The sequence below is a fragment of the Branchiostoma belcheri genome, unplaced genomic scaffold (genome assembly GCF_001625305.1).
Source record: "Branchiostoma belcheri isolate BF01 breed outbred unplaced genomic scaffold, Haploidv18h27 scaffold62, whole genome shotgun sequence".
Taxonomy (NCBI): Eukaryota; Metazoa; Chordata; class Leptocardii; order Amphioxiformes; family Branchiostomatidae; genus Branchiostoma; species Branchiostoma belcheri.
The window spans coordinates 494113-512908 of NW_017804265.1; the positions used below are offsets into that span (position 1 = coordinate 494113).

Here is an 18796-nt window from a genome sequence, read left to right on the forward strand (position 1 = left end):
TTATCAGTCGGGTGGAGGTAAGAATGTTATCAGTCAGTCAGTATCAGTCGGGTGGAGGTAAGAACATTATCAGTCAATCGGTTATCAGTCGGGTGGAGGTAAGAACATTATCAGTCAGTCGGTTATCAGTCGGGTGGAGGTAAGAACATTATCAGTCAATCGGTTATCAGTCGGGTGGAGGTTAAGAACATTATCAGTCAGTAAGTGAGTTATCAGTCGGGTGGAATCAAGAACGAAGTCAGTCAGTCAGTGTAGTCAGTTGTCAGTCTGGTGGAGGTGGGGACCTCATCGGTCATTCAGTCATGCAGTTATCAGTCGGGTGGAGGTAAGAACGCAGTCAGTCAGTCATAAAGTCAGTTATCAGTTAGGTGACGGACCTAGTAATGTTATCAGTCAGTCAGTAAGTCATGTTATCAGTTGGGTGGAGGCTAGGTAAGAACGTTATTAGTCAGTCAGTCAGTCGGTTATCAGTCGGATAGAGATAACGTTATCAGTCAGTGTCAGTCGGTAAGTCAGTATCAGTCGGGTGGAGGTAAGAACATCATCAGTCAGCCGGTTATCAGTTGGGTGGAGGAAGGAACATTATCAGTCAATCAGTCAGTTATCAGTCGGGTGGAAGCAAGAAGTCAGTCAGTCAGTCAGTTATCAGTCGGGTGGAAGTAAGAACGTTACTAGTCCGTAAACCAGTCAGGATAAAGTAAAAGTCCGTAGAACAGAAACATTATTAGTCAGTCAGTACGTTTGTTAGTCGTTGGTTGACAGTACAAGCGTTAGCTGTGCCTTGGTACTGGTTTACTGTATACGTTAGTACATACTTGTTAGTCAAGTAAGCAATGGTTATAGATGAAATGTTGTTCATCGGTACCTTGCTCAGTTGGTAATTATAAGTTTGTTAGTCATTATGCATCACTACCATCTGATACGTCGTGTAGGACTGATAGTTTTCGTTAGTACATGTATTATGTATTTTAGTTGGTTAGTTCGCTCTCTAGTCAGCATATCCATTCATTTTGTTATTGTAGACATGTGCTAGGCGTTTGTTAGTTAATTGGTTTGTTCTCGGTCCCACATAGATGGGACTAAATAATACGTTAGTTATTGGCAATAAGATATATTGGTTAGTTACTAGTACCATGTTACTAGATGTAGTGTGATTAGTATATACCCCATGCAAACACAATGTTAGTTTGTTAGTCTGTTACCAAACACAAATGTTAGTAGGTTACTCTTGAGTCAAACATATGTTAGTCTATTGTCGTTTAGTAGTTGCAACGTTGAATGCATGAAGAACACACGGTCATTCCGAGATGCGTTAGTAAATAGGTTTGTTAAATATAGAATCAGACCAGAGTGAGCAAGAGAGTAAAGTAACTGAAAGTAAATAAAAGTTAAGTCAATCGGAATATCTGTCAATGAGATGTGATATTTCGAATCTATGGTCAGTCCAAAATATGTTGCTCCTATTTCCGTTACTTTGTCGTCAGAATAAGATTGATACATCTTTACGGTGTATTCTATCCAATCGTCCATTCGTCATGAATATACAGTCTCTTCGTCCACGTCATCGTCAAATTCTGATTCAGATTCGTCGTCAAAGTCGTCATCGTTGAAGTCGGTTACCATGGTTTCCGTCGGTGTCGTCTGCGCAGTGGCGGGCTTCCTCTGCGCAAGGACTGATGGGAGTGTGATGGCGTGACCCGATGTGGGCCGATGGGAAGAATTTTGCGCGCGAAACGATGACGTAGGAACAGCAAGGCTAGTTGCGTTGTTCCCGCCATCTTGTTGGAATGATGTAACAAGGGTCGTGTTATTTTCAGACGCACTTTCGAGTGGACTGACTGTTATGGCGGGTCTCTGAGCGGCCCCAGGAAAAGCTGCTACCAACTGGATCGGTCTAAAAGATGGCCGCCCTCCGTTCGCTACAGGTCTCTGTAACGTGTTGATGAACTGTTGGTCCTTCTTTACGTCCAGAGGATTCGTAGGTTCCAGAAGGTTGGTGGACGAGTTCGTGGACTCTACGGGAACTACTGAGTCCTGGTCGGCGGAAGATTTCGGCTTGACGTCCACCTGTTTAGTCTTGTGTTTCTTCTTGAGTTTTTCGTAGAATTTGTAGAGGAGGAAAAGCGTGATGAGGACGACGGGACCGGCCACACCTGCCAGCACGATGTGCATGATGGGTAATGCGTCGTTTTGTGCCTCGCCGGAAGTTGGACCTGAGGCGAAGAGAAAAGAAAAATAAACTATCAAAACAATGGAAATAGAACTCGAGCTATGTTAGATCTGGATAATTCGAACCGAACGTGTATTCCATTAGGGGTCACCTGCGGTCAATGACAATAATCCCACGCAGCCATGCCTAAATGTTAAACAAGAAACCGATAGTCTTTAAATAATATACCTTCGTGCAATGATCGTTCAATCATGATAGAACGTCCTTGCTCCGTGAAATATTATTTGCAAATTTCTTGACAACTATGACAATGTCCATTTCACACATAATCTACAAGCAGATTCTGTGGGGCAAAGGGAGCCCCTTGCAATGGACGTTGTCGTAAAAAGAATATTGTACTACGGTAGGACAGACGTGTGAACCTGGGCATGTATACGTAGGCCTCTTAAGTTCTTCTACGCTAACTTGTACAAATTCTTGGTATGGTGACTCCAGCCCTAAATTGGACAAAGAACGACCCCGAACCATTTGGAGGTGATGATTGCACCCGCTGTGACTTTAGGAAGTTGTAACAGACGCGCCATCTGGCGTTCCCTTGGGACATCTCATTTCCCCTTCCCTCCCATTCGGCCTATCTATAGCCCCTATCTACTCAATCAACTAATTACTCAGATAGCAAAAGAAGGGGGGGGGGGGGCTCGTCACTGAATGACATCCAGTAAATTTCTAGCGGGGACCAATCAGAGGGCTGCTGAATAATTTGAATAATTTATCAAGGCCCACGGACGCGGTTCTTTCACTTGTAAAGTAGCCAATTACCACGGAGCCGGTGGCACACGATGGGCGAAAACATGTATTTCACACCCATTGTACGTCGACATAAAGCGCTTATACATTACAAACAGAATTTTCGTAGGACTGCCATTACTTTAGTTTGCAGCATGTGTATTGAGAACGAGTATCTTCATAATTCTGCTGGCTGTTTGTAGAAGAACGGCAAAATAAAACAGTTTTCAATACCAACACGACTTAGCAGATAACACGTAATGAAGCCCACTTTTTACGCAGATTGTAGCACTACGTAATGTTACATAAACTAACAGTAGATGTTTTAAGGAATTCACAGAAATGACAATGATAGATAATGTAACGCATATACATTATACAGCACAAAATAAAGAGTAACAGTAATGTAGTCGTCTTTGGCCGGGTATGGCAAGTTATGGTACGTACATGTATCGGTTCTATGCATAGGTGCATAGATGCATAGGTTCTATTACTTTTGTAGCTCACTTGCGTCTAGATTTGGGACGAACCCATGTTACTTTTTCGCCGCAGTTTTTCATGTAGTGGTTACTTCGACCATGGAGGTAAAAAAACCTCCATGCCCATGCTTCGACAGCCTTTCCGCTGACGCAAACATACTAGTTTGAGGTTCCACAGTTCTTACAACGTTGAAGTGGTGTTTTCCAAGTTTGTTGGTCTGGTGATGTTGTCTTTGTTGGCTTGTTGTCTGTCATTTCCCTCCATTTCTATGTTTGGCGGCCCGTCTTCGATGGGTTGGGTTTGGTTCACAAATCTCGGCTTCGCTAAGATCCGTTCCTTCCCGTACGTAGTGGTCGCTCCATTAGCGCAAGTGCAGCCACATTTGAATGTGTAAAATTTAATGTCTACAGTCCCGTTTTGATTCGTTCATCAAAGTAGATTTTACAAAGGTATGACTTTACTAACTGATTGTGGAAGGACTAGTACTTAGTACTGATGTAAACAAGAAACAATACACGCGCTCTGGTTGAGTTCATGGCATTTACATGAAACAAGGTGCTAATAGCCGCTAGTCGGTGACGCGTCAGCAGCCCTATGATTGGTTCCCGCTAGAATCTACTGGATGTCATATAGTGTACACGGGGGGGGGGGTATAATCTTCAAGCAGATATTTATTTCGGTGGCCGCAAAAGACAGTATCAAATTGGCCAGACAGTATCCATTAGCCAGACTGTATCCATTGGCCAGCATCTGGTGGCAGATCTTCGGTGGCTAATGGACACTCCTCTGGCCGATCAAGGACATTATACTCTGTGTATAATGTCCTTGGGCCGATGGATACTGCCTTGCCACCGTATGATCTGCTTGGAGAGTAGTGATATACACCGTTGATATTTGCCTTGTACAACATAATTTTGTGTACCATTCAAGTTCTGATTTATTTGAAACCAATGTCCTTGGTGAAACCAAAAATGATCTATCTACATGATTGTATCATTATCAATATCAACTTTATCTATCTATTATTAACTTTTAGTTGGTAGGAAAAGTGAAAAGAATGTCATCCTACAACTTTTCTCGCAAAAGTCCTGATCAGAAGTTCTAGCATGAGTAGGATGCCTAATACAGAACTAGTATTCTGCCTCTCAGTTCAGTATTCAAATTTCCCGCCAAAGTGTCCTGCAGGTCACTAATAACACTTCCGGGTGAAAGCATGACGCAATGCTGGAGCTGGCCATTTTCAGGTTACGGGGGTGTACAGCCAAAGTGTGATTCATGTTTTTTTACTGCCTATTGATAATGACTGAAAATATCATAATAAAAGATATAAATAATGAATAAAAGATATATTGTATAGGCGTGGTAAATAGGCATTCAAAAATGATAAGACCTAAAACTGAACATTTCCAGCCTCACCCACATGATCCTTGAATGGAACATCCCACGGATGTAAACACACCCTACGTAAATCCTTTGTGTACAGGAAGGCAGAACGGTGCATTAAAACATCAAATAACCCGGATTTATACGTCCTTGGTGCCAGCAGGGTCGTCTAGAATTCCCAAAATGTTCTGACCACCGAAGAACGACAGCCGGGGTGGATAGAGTGTGGCGCTAGGGTGGAATGCGACGGAGAACCGAGAAGAATTGAAATACGGACATCTTGGGCCATTGTTCTGCTGTGAACCCGCTAGTAGTAAATTTCTCCCCCTGTCAGGTTTATCCAATCTGGGCGTCGACTTAACAAGAAACATCATCTCTCGACCCATTGCTGTGGAAAATACGGTATGTGTATTATACCTTTATATGGCCATTGGAATTATGTATTACTTATGTATTGTTACCAATTTACCAAATATATCGTAAGGTCGTAACATGACCTGCGTCCACCTATGGAGGTAGAAAAACAGCACCCATGCAGTTTATACTGGTTCAAACCAGTTTTCTTACTGATTATTGTGACCTTTCAATTCAGTCTGACCGCAACGCAGCGATGTTTGTGAACGTAATAAATTCCCATATTTTCGGCTAAGCAGTGTACGTTTCTTTGGCTACGTTATTCGGTAAATTGCGTGAGATTTAAGACCCAACCATTTTGTCTTGTCACTAAAAAAATTATGGAACAATGGTCCTGTCGCATAAATATTTGATTGTGTCTCACTTACGTAACTGGCTCGAATGTGGGTGATGATGTTATTACGTACAGTCTGACTCTTTTGTTTGTTGTAACCGCAATCTAGGAGTAGGAGGAATAGATTGTATTTGCTGCTGTAGGAACCCCCCTCCCACCCTATTTTACATGACCTTCATAACACGTTGTTCAAGCATTTGGTTCAAGGATGCAAAATTTGTTTATTCATCATCCATGGCCATTTTGCATGAGAGTGATTGAGACACATTTCGTTACGCACGTGTGCACAAATTAAGATCTACGTTCGCTTCCGTTCCCTATATAACGCTGTCTCTTATCATGATTATAATAACCAAGGAGGATTTTATCTTTATTTAAACCTCCTTGTGATAACAATATTAAAGGTGGAACAACACAGACTTACCAAAAGACAGAGGAAAATGTTAAAAACCTTATACTATTTGAAAACATCACGGAACAGAATCAATTGTCATGCTAAGATTAATCAAGGAGGTAATTAATGCCTTTTGTTCTCCTTTACTTGTCATAACAACGACCAATAGTAAGTACAAATGTATTGACACGGCGACATAATCTTCAGCAAGTCGAAGGCGGTCGCCTATGGAAAAAAGAAGAAAAAGAAGTACTCAGGAATCCATATTCTAGTACTATAGTTACAATTTTAAGTTAGGCTGACTATAGAAAAACGAACAGATAACTGCATATGTCAATGTGTTTATACATTGATGTCAATTTTTGCCCCCTTGTCGTTTATCTAGGCTGAAGGCCTTCTGTCCTTGTTTTGACCTCACCTTTCTGTGAACAAAGGCCCGGAGCTTTTTTTAGCGGAAAGCCTTGTTTTCGTAGCCCAATCTACCGTGCATTGTTTTGGTGAATGCAACAATGGCGGCCAATTTACACACATAATGTCACTAATTTAGTGACTGGCAGTTCAATGTAAACGCTAATAATGCAAATCATTCAGTCTATTTGGAGAAATCTACTGGCAAACGAGTATATTAGAGTCTGGTAGACACAACTTTCCCCCACTGGTTATTGTCTGTTGGTCTGCGTGCATTGTTTTGACGGGTCACCTGGCGTGATACCTACCTAGCCCTAGGCTAGTACAGGGTCTGCATCTGCAGTTTAAAACGGTCAGTAAAGCCCACCACTTCGTTACAGACGTGTACCAATTCAAAATACTTACAGACAATTCAACATTTCTTTTTATGACCCCAAACGCCGTAAAAAAGCGGAATGTCAACCAAAAAGAAACACTGGACGTGTATGAAATACAGAAGTGAAAAACAATAGAATGGGGTGAGCGAGTGTACGCGTACGCGTATGCCCGGGAGCTAAAGGATTATGTCGTTCAACCTGTTCACATGTGTGTAATCCATGCAGAATGTACCCGTTTTCGTACTCAACCATAACTACAATCTATAAAACAAACACATGGTACACCTTTTGATATGTAATATTGAAGTAGCCTATGTAGATCGTAACTACCTGTGTGTGTGTGTGTGTGTGTGTGTGTGTGTGTATTTAGACTGGGGCCGGTAAAACACCCCTAAGCCGGCCCGTAGAGAATGTTAACCTGGCTAAACTGTTCTAACCTCCACTCTATAACACAGACAGGCGGTGGTTGGTGTTAAGACTATGGCGTTAGTGGAAACGCGGACATACTATGTGGGGACTAGTACCTGGCTCTCCACGACTGTTGACTCCATTGCCAAGATAAAGGTAGGGCGGAAAAGACATATTGCGTATTTACACACACAATATACTGCCGCTCTTTTTAGCCTGTACCAGGCTTCAAGAAGCGGCGGAAAGAGTAGAAATCGGTCAAATAGACATATAGCAGGCTAGGGGAGTTGGTCCGCTAAGGAGTAGCAATCTGTACTCTTAATAATGGACCGACTCCTCTGACATTCTATCTGTCTATTTGACCAATTTCTGCACTTTCCTGTCGCCCGGTAGAGGCTAGCTCTTTTAGGCTAACACCTAAAGCTACAGATACAGATATAGGGCCACTGGCTTTGCGTCACCATCTGAATTGACAAATATACTATTGAAGTTTTAACCTTAATGAACGCTTTTCTCTCATGTTTACGAAGGTGCCAGAGACAATGACGCGAGAAGATATCGTCCCCAAACCGACCACCATGCCGGCGGGACTAGAGGGTCTGTGTAACGACGTGTGGTCGTGGGAGGAGCAGGAATTGGAGCAGGACTTCGCCCAGTTGGAGTTGGGGGGCATCAGGAACCGGACCGTGATATTCCACCCCACCTGGTCGCGGGGCACCGTGGCCGTGCGCGCTACCAAACCTATCGACAAGAACGGCGTGCACTACTGGGAAATCAGGGTGAGGAGCTTTCCATTGCAATTTAAGGCCCCACCTTCGTAATTCACTGAAAGCTTCTTTTATTCCTCTACAACACAGGCTTCCTAGTGGATGCTTTCCAAATAGGTACAACCAAGGACATTATACAGAAGATAGATATAATGACCTTGGTATAACCTGTAACTTTTCAAGACTAATATAAAAATGTCTTTACAGTCATTTTTGCAACTTAATACATGTGAGTGGTTCGTATGAGCCTTAATCTGATTTCAGCTTCTCATGAATAAAGAATGGTTCAAACAAACCAACAAAGAAACAAACAAACAAACAAACAAACAAACAAACAGCAATTAAACTCCAACCAAACAATACCTTCTACTTATATCACAGGTTTCTGACTGTCTATTCGGCACCAGCATGATGAAACAAACAGGCAAACAAACGAACAAACAAACAAATAAACCTAAACAAACGATGCCTTCTACCTACGTTGCAGGTTTCTGACCGCCTATTCGGCACCAGCATGATGTTCGGAATCGGCAGCTCGAAGACGCGGGTGAATCTTTACGACTTCATCAACGTCCTTGGAGAGAACGAGCACAGCTGGGGCCTCAACCACAAGGGCATCCTCTGGCACAAGGGCGTCGACAGACCCTTCGCCGAACCGTTCGCCGAAAACACGCCGACCACCGTGGGGCTGCTGTACTGCAAGGGCACCCTGACGTACTACAGGGATGGGAAATGCCTCGGGGAAGCGTTCAAAGGACTGGAGAAGTACGAAGGGGACCTGTTCCCTATGATCGCGTCTACAGCCGCGAAGACGGAGATGGTGCTAGGCGCCACCAAGCGGGAGTACCCGTCACTGCAGGACAGGTGCCGGGCGGTGATCTCCGCGTGTGTCCAGGAGGCGGAGGACTGTGACAAGCTGAAGTTGCCGTCGCGACTTATAAACTACATCAAGGAGTTTCACCCCGCATAATGCTAAGGTCACAATCGACAACCCGTGGCCCGGCCGGGCAGTTTGCATGAACGAAACTATGAAATATCTGGAAAGGTAACATTTGCAAAGCGAATGCATGACGTTTACCATCGCATATGGTCAGACAGGAGTCTAAATCCCTCCTGCTATAAAATTGCAACATGATGTAACCCAACACTGTTTACCATGGTAACAGACAATCTGGTTCAAGTCATTCGTTTGGAGAAGAGGAAACGTAGCAAAAACAATATGTTTTTCTTCGGTAGACATAAAAAGCAACAGAACGAAAAAAAAAAATGTTGAAGAAAAGTAATCATGAGCACCATTTCTGTATATTCTTGATATGAAACGTTTATTTTTTCATTCACACAAACAGCCCGACCGGGCCCCGGTTTGAAAATGTGACTTTAGCATAACGCGTGGGAAGTCCTGTATGTTGCAAAGCGTTTACAGGCAATCATATAAACACACCAGTGTGTAAGGACGACTTGCAATGAGACAGGTCATATGAAGGAGGAATACAGACTTGGTCATATTAAGGACACTTTGACCAAGGAAAATAGATTGATTGCAAGATCTACTGTCATTAAAATGTGGATAAACACTAGTTATAGCAGCACGCAATATTGGCGGGAAAATACTACATTTGGTTTATTTGTGTAAAAAAGGAAAGGTTTTCCACCTGTTCATTTTCTTGTTATCTGTCTTTTCCCAGTATCGTGTTTTCTTTCATCTTCGTTGTTTTCTTAACTTTCTTAATGTTTCTTTTTATCTTATGATCAACTTAAATTTTGACTTTCGTTTACATACAAAGTGATAGGGGAATTGAACACCAAAACGTTTGCTAATATAGTACAGTAGTTACTAAAACGTAAGGACGCCCCTATGACGTTAAACCTATCTATGCTGTTTATGCTGCTGGAAATTTATATTTGTCTGGGCTGCTATAGGAAAGAGTTATGAAAGGAAAACCCTAAAGACATAACTATTTGTGTTTGAAGAACCCATACATTGCTTGATGCAATCAAGGGACGGTTCAGTAATACTAAACAGAGGAAGACATCGCTAGCTTTGCTTGGTTTTAGGGACCAATCATTTCAAATGAGGGGCTGTGAAGAAAATAGACTACACATATCGTGCGTTAAGCTTAAGGGTGCGGGGAAATTAAACGTAGACTTTTAATTGTTGAAAGATTAGATCATTAGGATGCAAAAGCACTGCTTGTTATGTTAATAAGCGAGCTGTCTAGTGCTACCAAAGGATTAGAACGCATCAATATCACTGTGCAGTTATTGACAATCGAGCTCAATATTGTGGAATGGCACAATATTTAGTAAAGAGATTATAATGTTAGGAAAGATAATCGAAGATCATAACTTACTAATTTATCTTTTTTTTGCAACAGGTAGCTTTTCAAAACCTTGCTAAAGAACTATGTGGTTGTTAACGTTAAAACGATCAGTTCTACCATTGCTTGTATCCATTGCTTGTATCAAGCAAACTGTGTATCTATATTATCGAGGTAAAGTTTTCAGTGTTGCAAGCTTTACTGTTACCGTTGCACATTCTATTTCATCTGGTTCTGTTAAATATATACTAGTACTACATACTTCAGTATCTTTGCTTGTATCAAGCATGTCACAATAGTGAATACTAGTATACTAATATATGATGAGCTGACAAAACTACCATCACTGGCGTTGTCAAATTGTCCTTGTCTCTTTCTTTATGAAGAAATGTTGATAAAAAAACGACCTGACCTTCAGACTGGCCGGGTAGTTCGTTCTCACAGTTCCGCCCGTAGAACCCTTCTGCGCAGAAGCAGATGTAGAGGTCTCCAAACGCCGAACAGTTTCCGCCGTTCAAACAGGGTTCCGACAGGCAGGGGAGCACGTCTGGGGAAAATAAACGTGCAAGTATGGTTCAGAAGATTGCCAACAAGGTAGCAGAACACAGTTTTCGCCATATGGGGATTTCTATAGTTACTTCGACGTGGTAAAAATTAAAGTAGGGTGCATTAGCGTAAAGCTGATATGTTTGAGTATTGGTAGAATTAGAAAAATAATAATTCTATACTACACAGCGCAGTTACCTCTGTCTACCTCTCACATAACATATTCTATCCAGGCTTCAAGCATCTTGTCCTAACTACTTTGTATACCCGCGTCATAGACCCCGGGGGTCACCAATTAATACTGTGTTCTGTGGCCATAAGCCGGTTCATGTAGTCTCCACCAGACTCCTTTGCAGGCTGTATAAATAGTAGAAATCGGCTAAAGGGGAGTTGGCCGGCCATAGAGGGTCCAGCTTGTCTGTGCAGTCTGGTGGAGACTACGGTTCATGTACTAGTAATCTCCAAGCAGATCATACAGTGTCAAGGCAGAATCCATTGGCTAGAGGAGTGTCCATTAACCTTCGGTGGCCAACTACTGCCTTGCCACCGTATGATCTGCTTGGAGATTAGGATCATGGTCAAAGGTGAAGATCCTAACTTGTGAACAGTCTTACCATATTCGCAGTTGTTTCCCATGATGCCGTGCGGACAGTCGCACCTGTACGCCCCCGGCAGGTCCACACACGTGCCGTTATTTCTACACGGGCTAGACGTGCACTCGTTCAGATCTGAGAAAACACCGGAATATCTAACTCGGCAATAGTTGTTGTCAATTAGATAAAACAGACCTGTATCATATTGATCACTATAACGTCATGGCCTGCTTCTCAAGGCAAAAGCAGGTGACGGATGATTTGCGTACCGATAATTTGTAAATGTCTTCAAATAAGTTGCATGTATATGATGTCAAGAAAACAGCAATGGCTTGTATTACAAATCAAATCAAGTTCCGTAAATGACCACATAACGCATATATTGAAGCAAATTGTCTAGGGACATCTACTGCTCTCGTCGAGGTTCTATGGTGTAATGGTTAGCACTCTGGACTCTGAATCCAGCGATCCGAGTTCAAATCTCGGTAGAACCTAACATACAAACTTTTCCTTTTTTTACTTTAAACATAGTAAAATACGAGCAATAGCAAATACAGGATATCGGCAAACAAAGGCATCACGACCCTGGTCTTTTTTTCCGAAATAGGCATCCAATCCAAAGGCATCCAATGCATTTTCATGGCGGCAAATGAAAACCAAAATATCTTGGATGAGGAAATTTATTTGAAATTTACTGAAGTTGAATTTGTAGCACATTACAGCCCAGAAATTCCATTGGATGCCTTTGAAACAAACGTCATGCAGGTGTAGCACTGACCGACTTCACAGCGTGGCCCGAAGAACCCCCTCAGACACTCGCACTTGAACTCGTCCAGACCGTGCACGCACACGCCGTTGTTTTGACACGGGGACGAGGAGCACTCGTCTATATCTGAGTAAACAACAAATCATAACAATATGAGTTTGAGTATATTTGGATCCACAATTTGCATAAATAGTTGCTATTTTTCCCGTGGTCCAGGTCCTACATTTATACAACGCTACATGCCAAACAAGCAAAAGATAGATACACTGAAAATTAACATTAAAAACAATATAAGAGACAACTTGGCATGAAGTCAATACACATCAACTGTAAAAAAAGATTATTGTACTCTTAAAGCTTCAGATCATTCCAGCTAAGTGTTAGACATTCTGTTCAGAGGGCAAAACAGTACAAAACATAAATGTAATGATAACATTGGACAGAAATTAATGAAAAATGTATTAGAACTCTTCTTCCTTACTGACAATTAGTCCCACCAAAAGATGTCCATAAGTGATTTAGATCATCACTGATGGAAAAAATCAAGTCACCTTCTTCGCAATTGGTTCCAGTGTATCCGTCCACGCATGCGCACACGTACTTTCCTGGGACATCAAAGCAGGCGCCGCCATTGAGACAAGGCCAGGACTCACACTCGTCTAGGTCTGTGATACAAACGGAGGGCAAATTTTTTATTTGTTCTGTATTGTAGATCAAACTGAGATTTCACAATAGGGCACATCTGAACCTGACTTAGGTCTGTTGAGAAGTTGAAACTACTTGTAGATCTACTTAAAGTCAGAGAATAACATTATGTAGTGTCTTTGATCAAAGTCCAAGATGCCAAACATAACTCATAGCATGTACAAAGAATGTTAACGTCAATCATGAACCGTCGTACTTTCGTTCAATTAGAGACGTCTAAATTGATTGCGGTAGATAGGAACAGGTTCTATGGTGTAATGGTTAGCACTCTGGACTCTGAATCCAGCGATCCGAGTTCAAATCTCGGTAGAACCTAAAACTTTTGTTGACTTTTAACTGGCATAGTATTCCCTTATCTTTTGAATACCTCATAGCCTTTTAGGTACTCAAGTATGTTTTTACATCTTTCCTACTGTTGTTACCGGCAGGCAGGGGATGAACAATTTTTTTTGTCTGGTCGGTCGGCTATCCTATATTGCACAATACCTTGTACGTACATGGCATGTACAGTGGAGCAAGTGTTTGCCGTAATGTCAAACCCTTGTCGAGGTTCTATGGTGTAATGGTTAGCACTCTGGACTCTGAATCCAGCGATCCGAGTTCAAATCTCGGTAGAACCTAACGTCTCTTTTTTTTTTCTTTCATAAAACATAATATGAAATAAACAGATTTCAATAGATACGCTACAACGTTTAAATTATACGTACGATGGCGTTTATTTTTGTGAAATCACCATGTCTACCTTGTACTAAATTGTAGTATGTAATAAGTACATGTTTATGCTTACCGATTTCGCAATGTTGACCTTCGAACCCATCCGGACATTCACAGCTGTATGTTTCCTCCGTGCCGTGACACACGCCGCCATTTTCACACGGGTCAGGGTCACAGTGGTCAATGTCCTCTGCAAGATGGTTAAGCTTTGTTAGCACGTCCAGATCACGAGATATGTAACTTCCGCTGCAGTACCATAACAAGCTGCTAGGATGCCCAAAATCTAATCATTAAGATTTGAGGTCTCTCCACCTACCAAATATCAAAATAATCCATGAAAACTGTTTTTTGAGTTATCATATTTAGACACAAAGACACACACACACAGACACAGAGAGAGAGACACACACACACACACAGACATACACTCTCCACTCTCTCTCTCTCTCTCACACACACACACACACACACACACACACACACACACAGAGAGAGAGAGAGAGAGAGAGAGAGAGAAAGAGAGAGGGGAGAGACAAAGAGAGAGACGAATGCTGCCGAAAACATAACCTTTGGCGATGAAAGCTTTATCAAGTATCAAATGCCGCCGTCCTACCCTCCTGACATGACGGTCCCTTCCACCCCTTGGCGCAGCCGTCCCGACACCAGCCGGTGTACACGTCGCAGGCGTTTGGGCCGATGCTGCGGCAGTGGCAGGTCTGCGTACATCCCGCTCCGAACGAGCCGGGGAGACAGGCTGCGGGCACAGGGGACAAAGATGCAATCTCTTAAACACAGTGTAACATTCAAATATTTGAACAAATACAGTTAAACACTCAACAATTAACTACAAACTGGAGGAAAGAGAGACAAAGATACCATCTCCAACAAACACAAACTTTCGACCTCTAGGTCTTGTAGTAGGTATATCTTCTTCATCTTCATCTTTGCCGGGGCTCAAAGATGTTATGTGAGCCCCGGCTACACCCCCATATAGCCCCTGATGGGGCACTTTAGGGGGGGGGGGGAGGCCTTGGTCTAAGGCGGGCAGGCCTCGAGGTATATGTGACGGAACCAATGAATGAATGAATGAATGGTTTATTTGTGTAAACCAATTGCGTCAATTGTGATTTTGAATAAGACTCACGAGATACAAATAACCGTTCAGTGTCAGGTCACTGAGGTGAATGTTTGGAGAAGAAGAGGAAGAAGAAACTGAGAAAAAACAATATGTTTTCCTTCGGTAAACATAAATGCACCCACGCGTGGTGCAGAGCAGGTTGAAGAAGAGGAAGAAGAAACTGAGCAAAAACAATATGTTTTCCTTCGGTAAACATAAATGCACTTACGCGTGGAGCAGAGCAGGTTTCGGTACCCCGGGGAGCAGCTGCAGCCGTACGGGTCCGGCAGGCAGAAGATCCGCTCCTTACACCCGGCCGCCAGACCGTTCGCGTCGCACTCGTACTGACAGTCTCTGCCGAAACTGTTCCCGCCGCAGCCTGGAACAACGGTTTGCATTTCAGGGATAAACGTAATCTCCAAGCAGATCTTTCGGTTGGGTGGCAATAGACCGTATCCATTGGCCGTCCTGTATCCATTGGCCGTCCTGTATCCATTGGCCGTCCTGTATCCATTGGCCGTCCTGTATCCATTTCCCAACTTCGGTGGCTAATGGACACTCCTCTGGCCAATGGATATTGTCTTGCCACCGAAAGATCTGCTTGGAGATTAGGGTAAACGCTAGACGTGGGGTCGTGTGGCGTAACGGTAAAGTGTAATTGCCTTGGAACCTAGAGGTCCCGGGTTTTAACCCTGCCATGCCACCGATCTTGTGCCCTTGGGACTTAACACGAATTTCCCCACATTTAAAAGGAATATGACTGTTGTCTGTGCGTTTGTCTGCGTTGGTGGTGGCATAAATATAAGTTTGAAAAACTTATAAGTGTGCCGTCACCATGTCAGGTATCTTTGTGGAAAACGAATTTTCCAGTTAATGAGATACAAGATAGTAGATACACAAAGAATTGTACCATTGTAAATGTGTACTGACCGGTCTCACAGGTCGTCCCCTTGAACCCGGGAGGACAGATGCACTCCCCGAGATCCTCATGACAGACTCCGCCGTTATAGCACTTCGGACACGTCTGGTCACAGCCGGGACCCCAGAAACTATCTGGACACCCTGGAACAATATATCTTCGTTACTTCTTAGAACAAAAGTATTCTTAGCGGTGGGTTTGTGCGTCTGTATAATTATATAACATCTGTGTCCATAATATCAACAGGGTCCATAATATCGCCACCTTGAGAAACAGTGTGCTTAAAGGTATTTTTACTGCAACGTACTTTTGGTATGCACTCCTTCACACATCAAATGTACATACCTAGGGTATGTTGCAGCAAAAATATCTTTAAGCACACTATTTCTCAAGGTTGCGATATTATGGACCCTGGTGACATTATAGACACAGATGTTAATTATTGCTTGTTCACTTGTACGAAATCGACGCGTTACAGCCTACAAACAATGAAGCAAACAAAACATTATAGAAATGTTGTTTAAAGTTAACACTTTAGTTCCAACACCAACCTAGGGTTGCTCTCACCTAGAGCTTTCAACCAGTCACTCTGGTCTTCTTCTATAGACTGACCCAGTGATACTTGTCACGTGGGATTCTCTGAAGTGTGACGTCAACACTGGGTTTCTTGTGTCGGACCAAATGTTTTGACATGTAACTACCTGGTCTACCAACACAGATGAATATAAAAATATTACGGACTTGTGACGATGAGTCTGGCAATGGCGTGTGTTCTGTCCTGTTCTCTGCCATCCAAAAAGGTCTCGTAGACGCCGGCATCTGATTGGTCCACGTCATACAGGGTCATGACCTTTGCGCTCGCCATGTTCTGTAAGACGACGCCATTTTTCTTCCAGCGGATTCGTTCGGCGAAACTCCCGTTGGTTTGGGTGTAGAAGTTGACGGTGTCGCCAGGATGTGCTGTTATGGTGAAGTGCTTTGGCAAGACCGTGGCTGAAGAGAGCGAAGACAACATACAACCCAGGAAAGCGTGGGGAGCTCAATTTTTGGACGAAGAATCTATATTAATTGGTTTTGCAAAATTCACTCTTGTTGGTAGGATTATTACTTTTTTACCCCCAAGCTATCATATATATTCTGGCCACAGGGATATAGAAACAACGTCTACATATACAGTATCTGACCTGTCTACATATATCTGACCTGTCTACATATATCTGACCTGCCTACACATATCTGACCTGGTTGCGTCATCTTGACCGTGCTGACCTTGACCTCTTGACCCGATGGTAGGACCGCTTTACAATTAAACACACCAGCTTTATCCGCACCGGCTAAGATGGGAAAAAATGAATCAAAACTCCAAGATTTTATTTTTCTAGGTATCTTCTTATACAAAACTAGTACTACCCTCACCAAGTACTGGTTGTGTATAAGAAAATCCCAATATCATATGGCGATATACTCATTCTAGATCAAGCTTAAAAAATATAACTGCAAATATGTAATAAAAATACATGTTTTGATGAGAAATACATACCCCCTGCGAAGAACCAGACCATCTGGCCACCCCACGTCTCGGGTCGAATCGCCGTCGGCCCGAAGCTTGCCGAAGGGTACCGAAAGGGCTCGTTCGCTCCGAAGCTTAACGAAGACGCCTCGGCGGAAACGCACTTCATCTGGGTGAACTCCTCCTTGACGGAGAACTGAAACATGTTGACTAGCGTCACGTCTGGCACTGAAGCTGAATATAACAAAGAAAGAAAAAAACTTAGTTTCAACCACCATATTGCATTGTTTCCGGCACCCATATAACGTATTGAGCTCACATAGAGAAGGCAAGTTTACAAATTGGCACTGTAGCAAGACTATGACCAATCATGAAAAGTTAATGGACAAGAGTCAGTCGCAAGTCGATGCCTTTTTATTCTTTTGTCTACAGAATAAGTTTACAGAACATTCAATTATTTCACAACTGGGTAGTATTTCTTGAATTCATGTAAAAAGATTTCAGCAATATGTGTGAACCGTAAAAAGACACCAAATTCTTGGCATTGAAATCCTTTTCAAATGAAACCATATCCGTGCTGATATTTCGGCGGCCTTTCTGTGGTACACACACGCCGTGTCGTCACCATTGAAGTGTCAAAAGCTCCGCGTTGCCAGGCGACCGTCGCGCGGTGTTGAGATTGCTGCAGGAGTGCACCTGCGGCCACCGCCTTGGTAACCATGGTGATATGTAAATATGGACCTGTTGCCATGGTGATATGTAAATATGGATCTCATTACCTGTTTGGGACGAGCACGGTGCCTTACAGTGCCTTGAGGCTCTATGACATGCGAGGAAATATACATATTATTTTTTTACTGCGCCATTTTCTGTCAAAATTACGACAGGATTGACCATCAACAAGGGCATTCGGTAAACCGTTAACTAACTACGCTGGCAATATATAGTAGAATATTTGCCAGGGGAGTTTGGCTGCCTTGGGGTTTGATTGGCCGCGCAGTTAGGGAAAGAAACAACCTTCTACAAACTGACTTCCCTAGCCAATTTTACTCTTCTTTTGCCGAATTCTACGATCCGTATTCCCACAGAAAGGCCTGGTGGAGGCTAGGCCGTTTCCATTACAAACAGCTGAAGTTTACACGACACGTTCACGACTACGCCCGACGCATCCACGACTGTTCAAAGAATTGTGTCCCCAGTTCACTGTTGTAAACCTCTTGCTTAAAGCATGGGACGCTGGCTTATGATAAATGGGGTGGCAGCATTCTGGGTCAGCCATTTTAAGAATGAATGTGTCCTCAACTTGAAACATGACACAGCCTTTACACGCGACTACAATTTTAGCCTAAGTGGTTGCTGAGCCTGTCCCATTGCCGTTAAACGGATACGACTCGCTTCGGTGCTTTCAAAAGCCTAAAGTACCGACACTAAATACATGTACCTGACATTAAGCTGGCGGCATTAGTGTCTGTACGTTTTGTAAAGAGTACTCTTGTAACCAGCAAACGCTACATTCATGTTGTCTACATCCTGAAACTGAGACTTTAGATGATATGAGTAAATACCTAAAACTCACCCAGTCTTTTACAAAGAACAATAAACGTGTTTCGCTACGTATACCTTTCGCAAGATGTCAACGGCTAGGCTTCCTAAATTTTTATAGTTTATACATGTACGTATATACCAG

General features: G+C 42.9%; 2 protein-coding genes and 3 non-coding genes across 5 annotated transcripts; 4 read left to right on the forward strand and 1 right to left on the reverse strand.

The window, feature by feature from the left end:
* Positions 1 to 602: 602 nt before the first annotated feature.
* Positions 603 to 17830, reverse strand: LOC109483024 (delta-like protein D). The gene is made up of 13 exons (XM_019785978.1): positions 17806 to 17830; positions 17140 to 17343; positions 16841 to 16933; positions 16341 to 16592; positions 15611 to 15742; positions 14910 to 15059; positions 14177 to 14317; positions 13637 to 13753; positions 12696 to 12809; positions 12157 to 12270; positions 11400 to 11513; positions 10652 to 10786; positions 603 to 2213 (listed from the first exon to the last, which is right to left on the reverse strand). Exons 1-13 carry the CDS (start codon positions 17828 to 17830, stop codon positions 1534 to 1536), a joined length of 2271 nt encoding a protein of 756 aa, XP_019641537.1. The 3' UTR covers positions 603 to 1533.
* LOC109483137 (SPRY domain-containing SOCS box protein 3-like) lies at positions 6594 to 8966 on the forward strand. The gene is made up of 4 exons (XM_019786136.1): positions 6594 to 6721; positions 7202 to 7310; positions 7685 to 7933; positions 8409 to 8966. Exons 2-4 carry the CDS (start codon positions 7227 to 7229, stop codon positions 8889 to 8891), a joined length of 816 nt encoding a protein of 271 aa, XP_019641695.1. The 5' UTR covers positions 6594 to 6721; positions 7202 to 7226; the 3' UTR covers positions 8892 to 8966.
* Positions 11801 to 11872, forward strand: Trnaq-cug. The gene has a single exon. It is a non-coding gene; the product is annotated as a tRNA-Gln (tRNA).
* Trnaq-cug lies at positions 13093 to 13164 on the forward strand. Its single transcript has one exon. It is a non-coding gene; the product is annotated as a tRNA-Gln (tRNA).
* Trnaq-cug lies at positions 13398 to 13469 on the forward strand. The gene has a single exon. It is a non-coding gene; the product is annotated as a tRNA-Gln (tRNA).
* Positions 17831 to 18796: the final 966 nt, after the last annotated feature.

Coding starts and splice junctions, on each gene's coding strand:
- LOC109483137 (XM_019786136.1), top strand. CDS start 7,227: ATGGCGTTAGTGGAAACGCGGACATACTATGTGGGGACTAGTACCTGG. Junction 7,311..7,684: donor ACTCCATTGCCAAGATAAAG/GTAGGGCGGAAA, acceptor ATGTTTACGAAG/GTGCCAGAGACAATGACGCG. Junction 7,934..8,408: donor TGCACTACTGGGAAATCAGG/GTGAGGAGCTTT, acceptor CCTACGTTGCAG/GTTTCTGACCGCCTATTCGG.
- LOC109483024 (XM_019785978.1), bottom strand. CDS start 17,830: ATGGTTACCAAGGCGGTGGCCGCAG. Junction 13,754..14,176: donor GGGACCGTCATGTCAGGAGG/GTAGGACGGCGG, acceptor ACCATCTTGCAG/AGGACATTGACCACTGTGAC. Junction 12,271..12,695: donor TGGAACCAATTGCGAAGAAG/GTGACTTGATTT, acceptor TTGTTTACTCAG/ATATAGACGAGTGCTCCTCG.